General features: G+C 41.4%; 1 protein-coding gene across 1 annotated transcript in view; it reads right to left on the bottom strand.

Moving 5' to 3' along the window:
- Positions 1–470: 470 nt before the first annotated feature.
- NDRG1 (N-myc downstream regulated 1) overlaps positions 471–12,222 on the bottom strand; it is a 39,112-nt gene continuing 27,360 nt past the window's right edge. The window contains exons 7-16 of the mRNA XM_057429768.1: positions 11,086–11,146; positions 10,556–10,642; positions 9,061–9,117; positions 8,045–8,148; positions 7,638–7,694; positions 6,664–6,715; positions 5,963–6,010; positions 4,403–4,438; positions 3,060–3,111; positions 471–2,323 (exon numbers count right to left, since the gene is read on the bottom strand). Of these exons, the coding sequence (XP_057285751.1) occupies positions 2,058–2,323; positions 3,060–3,111; positions 4,403–4,438; positions 5,963–6,010; positions 6,664–6,715; positions 7,638–7,694; positions 8,045–8,148; positions 9,061–9,117; positions 10,556–10,642; positions 11,086–11,146 (820 nt within the window). The 3' untranslated portion in view covers positions 471–2,057. The remainder of the gene's footprint in view (positions 2,324–3,059; positions 3,112–4,402; positions 4,439–5,962; positions 6,011–6,663; positions 6,716–7,637; positions 7,695–8,044; positions 8,149–9,060; positions 9,118–10,555; positions 10,643–11,085; positions 11,147–12,222) is intronic.

Below are 12,222 nucleotides of genomic sequence, written 5' to 3'. Positions count from 1 at the left end.
TTCAAGTTTTAACCCATTACCCCTTGTCCTATCACTACAGTCCCTAATGAAGAGTCCCTCCCCAGAATCCCTATAGCAGCCTTCCAGTATCTGAAGGGGGGCTATGAGGTCTCCATGCAGCCTTCTCTTCTCCAGGCTGAACAGCCCCAACTTTCTCACCCTATCTTCATATGGGAGGTGCTCCAGTCCCCTCATCATCCTCCTTGTGGCCCTTCTCTGGAGTTGTTCCAACAGTTCCATGTCCTTTTTATGTTGAGGACACCAGAACTGCACACAATACTCCAAGTGAGGTCTCACAAGAGCAGAGTAGAGGGGCAGGATCACCTCCTTTGACCTGCTGGTCAAACTCCTTTTGATGAGGCTGAGGATCAGTTGGTGTTGCTGGCTGGGGTTAAACCACAACACAAGACACTTTTATACAGAGTATACTTGATTACTGTACTCCTAGCAAAACATTAAGACACCAGACATTGCAAAGTTACAAATTTATTTGTCTTGAAATAAATACAAATACTTCATTAAGAAACTTTTCTTGATAGACTTTACACAATAGCTTTATTCTTTCTGGAAATTGTCTGTTCTTCCCACAAGCTGTTATGGATATTCTACACAAGAGCTGAAGTTAGTCAATATAAAGTAACCTCGACTGCATTCTTCAGAACAAGCAATCCAAGAAGTATTAACATTTGCTATTTAACTGCTCTGCATTTCAGTTTTCTTGTTTGTGTGAGGACTGCAATGCAGCAGGTATGCACTGGAGCATGGGAAACCCTGTTTCCACTACCTATGGAAGGACAAGCTTAAGAACACCCAACTGTGAAAACCTGACTGGTGGAAAGGTATCAAGCCGCTAGCATCAAAGTAACCCAAGGAATCAGGGGGCTGTATACAGAACCAGAAGCTCATTACATTTAGGCAGTCATTAAACACTGTATTTCACAGATACAGTGCTGTCGCTCCACCACTTTGTGCAATGCACTCCTCAGCACCAGTGAGATCTCAGAGTTCCAAATTTAGTAATTAGTAGCAGTTGAATGTACAGTATCTAATTACACACCATCCCACAGTTATTCATCTCTCCTGACAAAGAACAGCTGGATCTGGCTTTGCTTAAGAATTCCAAATTCATCACAATTGTGCTGGACACAAAAAACTTGAGCTGCAAAGATAAACTGTCTGAAGGAAAAAAATCAAGCTGTTTCTGGCTTTGTTGGCATGTACAGCTACCCTACTTGTTACAACTACACCAGCTTTTGTGGTACGGTAAACCCTTTGGCCCAAGAACACAAACAGGAGAAGCCACCTTGCTTATCAGATTTAAATCCTGTCCTCATTTGGCTAAGCATTTTTTAGGGTCTAGGAGGGGGGGAAGAAAAGGAAGACTGGAACTAAATCTCAAAAGAGTGAAATAAAAAAAGCTTAGATTTAGTTCGTCTCAAAGTCACATTAAATCACCTATTTTAGTAGTATATTATTGTACATAGGAAAACAGGCTTGAATACTAAGGAATTAGAAGGCCTATAAATGCATGATACATTAACTTCTCTATCATTTGAAGTCAAGCTATATACAATGAATTCGACTCCAGCTTCAACATGAGGCCATAACACATTTGTTTCGTCTCCTTTTTTAAAAGCCATCCATAATAGTGATTTTTTTTCTTCCTCTCCCCCTCTTTGAAACTCATCTCAAATTGTGCCAGTTTACTTCAACAGAATAAGACATAAAGGGACATGTAATGGCTTTGATTTTAAAAGGAGGGTATTAAGCAAGTCTGGTTTGACTCTGAAGTGTTTACAACCACATCAGCTTTTGGCAAGTATCCTTTAGAATTTGGCATCCATTGAAGGAGGGCACAATAGCAGCAACTGTCTGAGTTAAAAGAATAACGACAGAGCAAATGAGATGCTTCTTTTCTTTGGTCCCTGTCAGACCCTGCTGAACAGAGTTCAGCCTACAGAATAGCTTGAGATTAATACCAGTTATGTTTTCGTGATACACAGGGGGCATCCATTACTTTTTCCACACTGTGACCAGTTTCAACCTCCCACAGCCATCTAACAGGACACTTCCATGGACTTGGGGCTTGATTGTTCAGTATTGCTTGCAGAGTTTGGCGTCAGCTCGATGCGTGTGTCTGTGTGGGAGCGGTTCCTGGCACCATCCCCAGTGTGGGATCGGCTCCTTGTTCCCTCCCCAGTGTGAGACCGGCTCCGTGTGCCTTCTCCCGTGTGAGACCGGCTCCTCTGTCCTTCCAAAGAGGTTACGCTGGAGCCGGAAGCGGTGCGGGACCTCATCAGTCTGGTCATGCTAGCAGAGGGGACTGGAAGAACAATCTTTCATTAATGCATTGCCTCATGGGTTTGGAAGGAAGCCCTTGCCTTCCTCTCTAGCCTTAACCACCTTTGGAGAAGCCTTCATGGTTGAATATAATCTTCTCATGGTGGCTTCACGTACCATCACTGCTCCAGGCATACAGTTAAGGAGCCCACATTACTAAAGCAAGATTAGTGGCCTGGGCTGAGGGATTCAAGACAAATGAATGTCTTGCATATTGCTGTGGCTGCAACAATCCAGAGGAAAACTAAGGACACTCAGACCTCCCATTACTTTCAGATGCTTTACCTTTACTGGCAGCCCATGCTGGCAATACTTCTACACAAGAGCAGTCATTCGAAACACATACACGAAGGACAAACAGCTACAAATCAGACAAGTCTATCAACTAATGAGGTTTCAAATGTTATGCTCAGTATATGAACCAAACCCTTCGAGGAAATGATGAGACACTATTACAAATATCAACCTTCAAAATATCAAGAAGGAAATTGTGGGTTTAAGATCTCTACAAAGGTCTCTAATATGTAGTAACATTATTAGGGCTGAAACCCCTTTGTTCAAACACCATGTGTTTTTTTCCCCTTGCAAATGTATATCCAACTAGGAAAAGATCACACATCTAGCATCAGAAGACTCTCTGGGTGCTTAGATGCCCAACGAACTTTGATAGCCAGGTGAAATAAAATAAAAACAATAAAAACAATAAAAACAATACTTACTGTATCCCATTCCCTGAACAAAGTATTTGAAAGCTTCTGCAAGCTTGGCAGGCTGCAAAAAAAGTATTATTGTAATTAACTTGCTGAGCACCAAGTACATTACAATGTTATAGATGCCATAGATGCCCTGTCTTAACAGGGACATCTTAAATATTCTCTGGGTTCTAATGAACATATGAAAATTTCATTGATGTGAGAGAATTCCACCGTTCCCCTCCCTAGTCTGCTCCCCTGCCCCATTACTTTACCGAATGGACACATGCATTTGAGAATGAGATTTCCAGAGAAGTAATTACAAGTGGTCTAAGCCTGGCCCAAGCTTTGCTCATGCCATTAGTGAGGTAGATGACCTAAAGTAAAATGACTTCTATAAAGGGCACAAATTCAGCTGGTCAGCGATGATAGTTATGTTTATAGGGCAAAAAAAGCTCAGCAGGAAGATGTAAGCACAACTGACTATGATCGACATTCTTGCAACGAGGCACTCACTATTTTTCTCTGCTGCTGGCAGAGTGGCCAAATAAGCCTCACAATCTCAATCAATATTGCCTGTACTTTTGGCATAATTCTATCTGAATCAGTGCAAAGATGGACTCTGTGTAACACAAGCAATACATACTGTGTGGCTTTTAAAAAGCCTTTCCCCCACCTCCCCCTGTTGGAGCACACATTATCTGTACAAGAACTTCTCAGCATGGGTAATTACAAGTTCTTTTTCTTTTCCTTAAGTTCATGAACACCACATTATGTTCCTTAGAAATCTGTCTAGATGGTACATCACATACTAAAGCTGATTTATAGGTCAGCTCTTTTAGTGAAGCAACACTCAAGCACAGGTAAGTTTTAACTTTCTTAGCCTGCTTTTATTAGCAGCCTTGGAATTTATGCCTAAATACATTTCAGAAGCTCCAGTTCATTCTCAGTCAAGCCAAGTCAGTGTATGCAAGAACACAGCATTGTTATTTCTTGCCTCCCACTTTCCTGATCTATACTATAAATAGCCCAAATAAGACTATCTTTCTAAAACACTAGTGCTCCAGCCTTAACCCATGTTATCTTAGTAGATAGGCATAAAATAATACCTCTGCATTCCCACCTCAGACCTTTACTTGGTTAAGACATAATTAATGGAAATAATATCCCCTCCCAATCTTAACTTTATGCCTCATTGCTCTTTAAAGAAAAAAGAGCTCAGATGACCGACTGACATCATTACTCGTGAAATCATAACCATCCTTTTGGCTGACATTTGGGAACAGAAAGTACCCTACAAGAAAACACCCATTTGTTGCAGTCTGACATGCTGCAGAACAGGATTAGTAGGAATTACGTCCAAATCCTACCTGGGAAACTTGAGGGAGCCCACCGCAGTCAGCCATCTGAAACAGGGATGAGAACAGCCAGTCAGCATAATACCAAAGGAACTCATTTATGCTCAGGATATATTAAAATGACCGGTTTAGCTATTTAGCAAAAAAAACTCATTTCCTTTTGTTGTGTAATATGTAGATGTACACATTGAAGTAAGCAGTTAATGTTTATAAAAGCTACAACTGCACCAGAAAACCCTGAAGTGTCTTGATCCTCAGGCAAAGCAAATAAATACTTTTTGCTAGGCAGCGATCACTAGTTCCTTAGAAACCATCCTATTAGTCCTGGTTGCAAGTTCAGCTCTGAACTACAATAACGTGACTCGGTATTGACATGAATAACAAACAGGGGAGAAAGAACAAACACCTAAGCCTCAGAGGTGAGGGGCAGAAAGGATTTGCTGAGATTGTGGCTGGCAAGCATCAGCCTGACTTGCCAAGGGAAGCAGGGAAAGCCAAATTAGAAAAGCTATCTTGAGTGCATGCAATATTTTTGGAGCACTTCACTTTTCCTGCCACTCCACCCTTCAAAGTCAACCCAACAAAAACAGGGCTGTTCCAAGCTGAAAACAGTCGAGTTGTAAATTACAGGAAACCCCAAATCCTATCTAGGATTAGTTAGAAGCAAAACAGGCCCGTAGGAGGATCCAGTATCAGCTGTATCCCTGGACTGAGCAAAGGCTGGCCGTGGACAAAGGATCTGAAAGAGTGACAGGCTTTTCCTTAGGGTGAGTCTGTCATGCCCACACAGTAGGTCAGCAGTGTAAATCCTCAGTGTTAGGAGGAAAAAGCATTTCTAAAAATAACTATTTATTGTAACTTTCACTGACCAGTTCAATAAAGAGATGCAGTAAAAGTTCCCAGCAGAAGCATGACCAAACTTGTTTCCATTTGCTTGCCGTTATACTCATTCCATTTTACTTCATCGGTAACGAGCAGAAGATTGCACCCATACTCTGAATGCCAAAGCCTTTGCACAATGTTTTGCTGTTCGGAAGTGTATTTTAACAAGTTTTTGGAAAAGAAGAGTCATTTCAACAGTAAGATGTCCTGGACTGTGCCCCCATAAAAGGCAGGATGATGAAACTACAGCTGATGGATCTATTCATCCAACGTTACCGCTCAGGGACAGGCGAGCATAGGAACGGAATGAGTTGGTTTGCACTTCCACTCTGCTGATGGCTTTTTCAAATCTTTCAAATTACCTTGAGATCAACTGTGTCAGCTCTTGTCAAATTCATTATGGGTATGTGAAATACTGAGCTTTTTAAGTCACACCCATACTGGTTTAAAATGGAGGAGCTGAGAAATTCCCTGTTATGAACCTTGACAAGAAGCCTCTAGTCTCATTTTTCCCACTAAAATACTCTTAACCCTGAAGGAACTGCCTTTCCACATCAGAACTAGATTCTCACCATTGACTGTGCTGCAGCATATTGCTCTGGTTCTGCTTTTTTAGCTAATCCAGCTGATTTTAAATCAGGGGAATATTTATTAAAACAAATCAACCAAACCCAACACTTCTATTATTACCTTCAGAAGTGTGGTCCTTGTTGGGTCCAGCTTTGAGTTGCATTCAACCTGCATTAAAGAACAGCAGCATAGGCATTATACACAAGATTCTAATTATGAACTGCTGGATAAAAGCAGATTAAATGTCTTGTTTTCTAGCTTAATACAGATGAAATTGATTATTTTAGGCTTCTTTATAAAGACACGATGTATACTTATACACATCTTTAAACCCAAGTAGGGCAGTTCACGTTTCCATGTACAAACAAACCCATTAGTTGGGAACTGGGGATTTTTTCTATCTGTTTCTGTGACTCCAGTGGCAACAACTGTTGTTTATCTTGCGATCTGGGGTCATCTGGTAGCATCCCAAGTGGTGAGCAGCCATATGGCCACAGGCCAGCAGACTGGTCATGCCCATTAAAGTCATCCAGTCATCTGGGGCAAGTTATAATGGTCAAAAAAAGAAGCTCTTCACTTCCATAGTGACCAAGGCATCACTCCAACACCACAGAACAAGCTAAAACACCAGCAGCAGATCCCTCCTGAAAGGAAAATATTTGCGGTTCACTGTAACTGCTGTGGCAATTGTTCCTAAGGCAGGGTCTATTAAATAACGGTGCACAGACAGAGAGGATAAACAGCAAGGAATTAATGGCAGCTGTCCCATGGTCTGGAAGAGGAGAGCCAGCTGGGCTGGACTGATGGCTCAAGGTACTCACCACAGCATCCACTGCTGGGGAGCTGTCGCCAACCACCAGGAGAACAGGACATCTGCAAGGAAGCACATGGAAGCAGTATTATTGCTGTGATCCAGCCTGGAATTGCCCTAAGCTGCATTTTGTGTCACTGGGAGGATGAGAAAGTTAACTGTGTGAAAGTGATTTGCTTTATATTCCAGACACCTTAAATATACATTAAATCCACTGTATTAGCTCCACATCTACTGACATGCATTGATATCTTGCCTGAGAAGCTGTCCTTTTCCCCGTATCTTGTAGCAATCAGCACTTCCCAGTGCTCTTATGCCTAGTTTTATATGAAATTGAATGCAGGGATCAGCATTAAAGTCTCATCCCTACCTCCCCAGGCCTCTGAGCTCCAACTGTTGGACCTATCCATCCTATTTCAACCAGATTGACAGAGGAGCAGTCTCAAAGTCTCCTGTGTGTAAACATCAGCAGCTGAGCAGCAAATGACTCAACTGTTATGTTGTACAAACTGCAGCGTAAGTGAAAAGCCATTAGCAGATCTGCCAGACAGTCATTCTCATGCCTGCTCCATCTTTCTGAATGTTTTTATTTGGGTTTTTTAAATAGTTTTGGGTTCTGTTCTTTTGGTTATATAGGCACAGCTCAAGTGCCTTCAGACCTACCGTTTCCATTAACTTAAACACATTTCTGGATGAAGCTAAGTACGTTACAAGTACTGATTCTAAGTTTGCAGATACACTGTGACAGAAGCTACTTAGTTTTCCATTTCAGCTAATATGACTGTGAAGTTTGAAGCAGGGAAATCTTCTTAATGGTAGTCCCTGACCTGCAGCAACATCTTATCTCCTACATGAAGTTACAAGACCCTTTTCTACCACATAAGCACATTCAGCTACAGCTCTGCAATGCATATGCAATACACTCACTGATCATAACTCTTAGTTATCATGTACAGGTGAACTGGCACTAAATAAAGTACTTACTGAAGGGTGACAACATTTATTCCAGGAACAGGACGTTCAATCTCTAGGTCTCGCCGACTGAAAGAAAGGGAGAGGACAAAGGCTCTTTATACACTGAAATTCTAGATATTTTCATATTATTCTAGTTTAGAGAGAGCACATATATTCACATATGTTAATTTAATCTGATACATGTTGTGGCCTCCACAACTGATGGAGAACCACTCTTAGAATGAGGTATAAATGTCTTAGTTCAGTCCCAGTGTACCCAGCTTTCTCCCCAGAGATGCATAAAGTCCTTCTCCCACAAGCAAACTACTTGAGATCCCTCAAGGCACTGTCAAGGAGAACTTTATACTGGGGGAACGTAAGTAACTCCACCACACAAGTAACACTGGCTCTAAAAGAAGTCAGGTAAATGCATTTACCTGTTGTAAGAGTTGACAAAGAGATGAAGGTTGGTTTGATTCATGTCATTAATAATATGCTGACGGTAAGTATGGATCAGGTCATGGTTGCTGTGAATCTCTTCCTACAGTGGAGACAGAACAGTTCAGAGTAGGGGCTATTTTCTGAAAGGATCTGAAGACATGGCACAGCAGTCGTGTATCATACTCATATCTACACAGCAGGATTACACCTTTAGAGACAGGACAACTTCTAACAGCCAGTGGTGTCACCCAGGATTAATACTAGCCTTCAACTGCAGTACCACACTTTTGCTTTAAAACTTCAATATGTTGTAATGTCAAGATCTTACAATTTCAAAACATGCAGTTGTAGTGCAGATGGTTACAGTCAGACAAGTGCGAGGTTTTAAAATAAAATGAGTCAGGGTAAGAAGCTCAATAGATGTTTCCAGAGTAAAGCAGATGTTGAAAGCTCACAAACACATGTAATGTGGAACTCAGTTTCACAATAGTAAATAACTGAGCTTCAAGGACTTCAATCACTAACATTTTCAAACAGTTTGGTTCTAAAGTCTTTATAGAGTAATTCTCTTTTCTGCTAGAATGGAGTTTTCCATTGCATTTACTGACAGTTTCAAGCACAGCAAAATAGCCTCAGTATAGAACTTTCCATTAAAGTAGGCTTGAACCAAAGAGCACCGTTAATACTAATAACCAACTTTCTCAGAGTTACAAGTACATTATGGTCAGAACATGAACATATATGATGCTTATGCCCATATTTAAGTGTTGGCTATCTACAGATGGACACCCTTATAGGAATATCATCACAGAGATGCACTTAAGTCATCAAGACACAGCAAGCCCCAACGCAGCATACCACCTCCAAAATACTTGAAGCACAAGTATGAATCCTGTATCACATCTTAACTTCATAGTTTGTTGTTCAAGTGAAGGTTTCTCCCCTCCTCCCAGCCCTAGAAGGTATATACTGATGACCAAATACATCAGAGCAATCTTTTGAACACCCTTACCTTTCCAAAAAGATGTGAAATGACCATGTCTGGTAAAGCATTTGTCCAACCTGAAATCTGAACAGCAAGATTATTTAAGTATCTGATGTTAAAACAATCCTTGAATAACTGAAACCATTCAATTATCCATAAGTAGACCAAGGGATATTTCTCTGCTGTCCTTATATGTACCATATCCTGGATTGGTATTTTTAACCCTAAAGTCAACTAAAACCCATTAGTTGTCTAGGAACACCCTACTAGTGGCATAGGTGTATATCTGGAATCGCTCCCTGCAAGAACACCAAGCAAGCCAGCCACATGGGTGTCATTTCACCTCACTGCCCAATCTCCTCCCTAAGAGCTCACACTGACAATGCATTTTCAGTACCTAAAGCTCACGTTGCAGAGTGTGTGCTCTTGCTTTGTAAGGATGCAGGGCACCTACTGTATTCCTAAAGTCAGCAATACTTAAAAGAGATGGAAAGCAGAGGCACAGATATGGAAGAACTTAATTATGGTGAGACACTGGGTGAGATAATCAAAACGGGTCAATAAGACTGGTACATCTCAGTGTAGGTGAGTTATTAAATACACTTCTAGAGGAAACTCACCAAAATAAACTGGTATGCAAAGTTATTTCTAAAAAAAAATAGTAACTAAGCCTTTAAAGAATGTTACACCCCAATTTCTTCTCATATTATAAGGTTGCCATTACATCTAATGTCACCCTAGACACTTGCAGTCGGTTGACTGTGTGGTTAAAAGATTACGCACTCATTTTTGTACTTCTCAGTGTTTATATCAAAAACATGACCCTGAATGATACAAAGTGCCTTCCATCAGCTTACCCTGAAAAATGTCTTAACAGGTTAAATCTGAGTGACATGTAATGTAGCATTTATGCTTATATATACTGGCTCCAGGAAGACTGTTGAAGCCAGTCCTCAGCACCTCTTTCCCCACATTGAAATCTCTTACAACTAAAGAAACATACAGGTAACAGGAGCTTCTTTATATGTGAACTTTCACTTATAATTCAGGCTGTATGGACATTCTGTCCACAGTTACCGTAGCTAATGACCTTTTCTGAGGCTTTTTGGCATCCAAGACTCAGCTAGATGACTGAAACCTACAGGAGGTTGTTCTAAGCATTTTTCTGTGCTCTAGTTCCCATTTTGGACTGTGCTGGTTAACAAGCCATGGACAAGAAAGAACTGAATGTTCCACTATGCTCAGAGTTTACTTGCAAGTAAGTTGTTTCCAGAGCTACCCTGTGTACAGGTTAAACTACATTTTCCCCATGTCTATACCCATTGTACCATAGGTATCTCTTTCACAAAGTACTTATTTTTACCACTAGCTCTGCAGTAAGTATGTTTGCAAATGAAAGAATAAACCCCAAAGGAATTCAGCTTGGGATATTTCGTGTCTGCAGCTATGTCTTAACACACAAGCTTGCCCATGCTTGACAGGCTCATAGAATGATTTATTCTCCTAGCTTAAAAATGTTTACCTTTGTTGCTGCCCAGTCCATCCAACCTTCAGCACAAGGGTTTACATTAATGAGAACTAATCCCTCCACCATCTCCGCGTGGTTTAACTGCAAAAGAAAAGAGATTTAAGATTCATCCCATATCCTTTGACAGTCAGCATAAAACCTAAATTAGCAAATTATCTCCTGGGGTCTGGTTTGATCTTGCACAAAACAAGCATATGTATGGGAAAAAAAGATTTTTCATTAAAGCAATTCAACTGAGCAGCTGGAGAACATTAAGATTTAACTTCTTCTCCACCCTCAGTTTAAATAGAGAACTCCCATTAAAAAAACCTTCTGCAAATTAACAGGGTAGAGCCCAGGCCTTAAAATGGAAAAATCTAGGTCTTCTGGCTTAGCTATCCCGCAGATTGTGGTATTTCACTTAAAAGCCTGACTGCTTACTTAAATGGGCACAGCAGAGCAGGAATTCTCTGTGCACGCTACAGAGGCGGCAACGAGTCAGGGAAATTGGGTTTGAGGCTTCAAGGAAGCTCCCCAAAACTTACAGCAAATCTGGTTAAGATGTAAGCACCGGCTCCAGTTCCCATTCCTATAACTGTCTTCAGCCTGCACAGCAATAAACCAGAGGAGACAAATGACTAAGAGCACTGAAAATAAACCCACATCAGCAGCCTTCCTCTTTCACATGCCAGCGGGTACCTACAGGAGGGTGGGCTGCAGCTCAGGCACACCACGGACCCTCAGCAGTGCCACCAGCCCCACTGAGGAACTTGGTGTAGCAGTAGGTTTACAGGACACTGGTCCTCACACAGTGCAGGGCAGCAGCAATTCTCACTTATCTTTAAGTAAATACACTCAGCAACCATAGCATTGTTCTGATCCTGAAGAAAATGGTCTCTGCCAGAAAAGCTTCTAAGATACAGTCCTAAATCTGCAACCTGAATAAAAAGCTCCCCCTCTCCCAGCTCCCCCTGCCTTCTATCCAGCTGGGACACTGATTCCTCTCTAACAGGGGGCTGGCAGGGAAACCTCTCCTGCTATCCAGCCACTGCAGTGATTAAGTTTAAACTTCATAACCAAACAGGGCAGAGACAAACCAAATATTTGCATTAACTGAAATCGGGTTTAAAGCATCGCCTTCAAGGTCTTAGAAAATACATGGAGGGGAAGACTAGACAAAACCACTCAGAAAAACAGGTTATACAATGCTTTTAGGAAAACACTCGAGGACAGTTTTCATTCTCATTAGCAATATGAAATCAAGGCTTTGTAAGTACACTGCAGTTTAATTGATTTTTCAAGGTAAAGACATTATGGTAGCAGGGATTTTTTCAGTGCAAGAGCAGAATTGACAGCCCTGTGCCTTACACTGGGTGTTTCAAAAACACATCTCTTTAGTAAGGTAAACTGGTCCAAGGTACTGCAACAGCCAGTTACAGCTGAACAATTGGGGTGCTGGTCTGAGACTAAAACCCCCACATGCAGTCCAGACTGTTTTATACATCTGCCTAACTCTGAATGCTGGATTTTCTCTGTTTCATCTGAAAACCCCTTGGAGGTGCCCACCAGAACTCTTCATTGTGTACCTGGAGCACTCAGTGAAAGTACTTTTACAGGTACAGCTCCAAGGGAGAACACACACCAAAACTTGCTGCAGGTAGAGTGAGGAACACTGCCACAAG

The sequence above is a fragment of the Pezoporus wallicus genome, unplaced genomic scaffold (genome assembly GCF_028554395.1).
Source record: "Pezoporus wallicus isolate ANWC-B61680 ecotype Strahan unplaced genomic scaffold, APGP_CSIRO_Pwel_v1 contig_7545, whole genome shotgun sequence".
Classification (NCBI taxonomy): domain Eukaryota; kingdom Metazoa; phylum Chordata; class Aves; order Psittaciformes; family Psittacidae; genus Pezoporus; species Pezoporus wallicus.
This window is presented reverse-complemented; position numbering and strand designations above follow the sequence as displayed.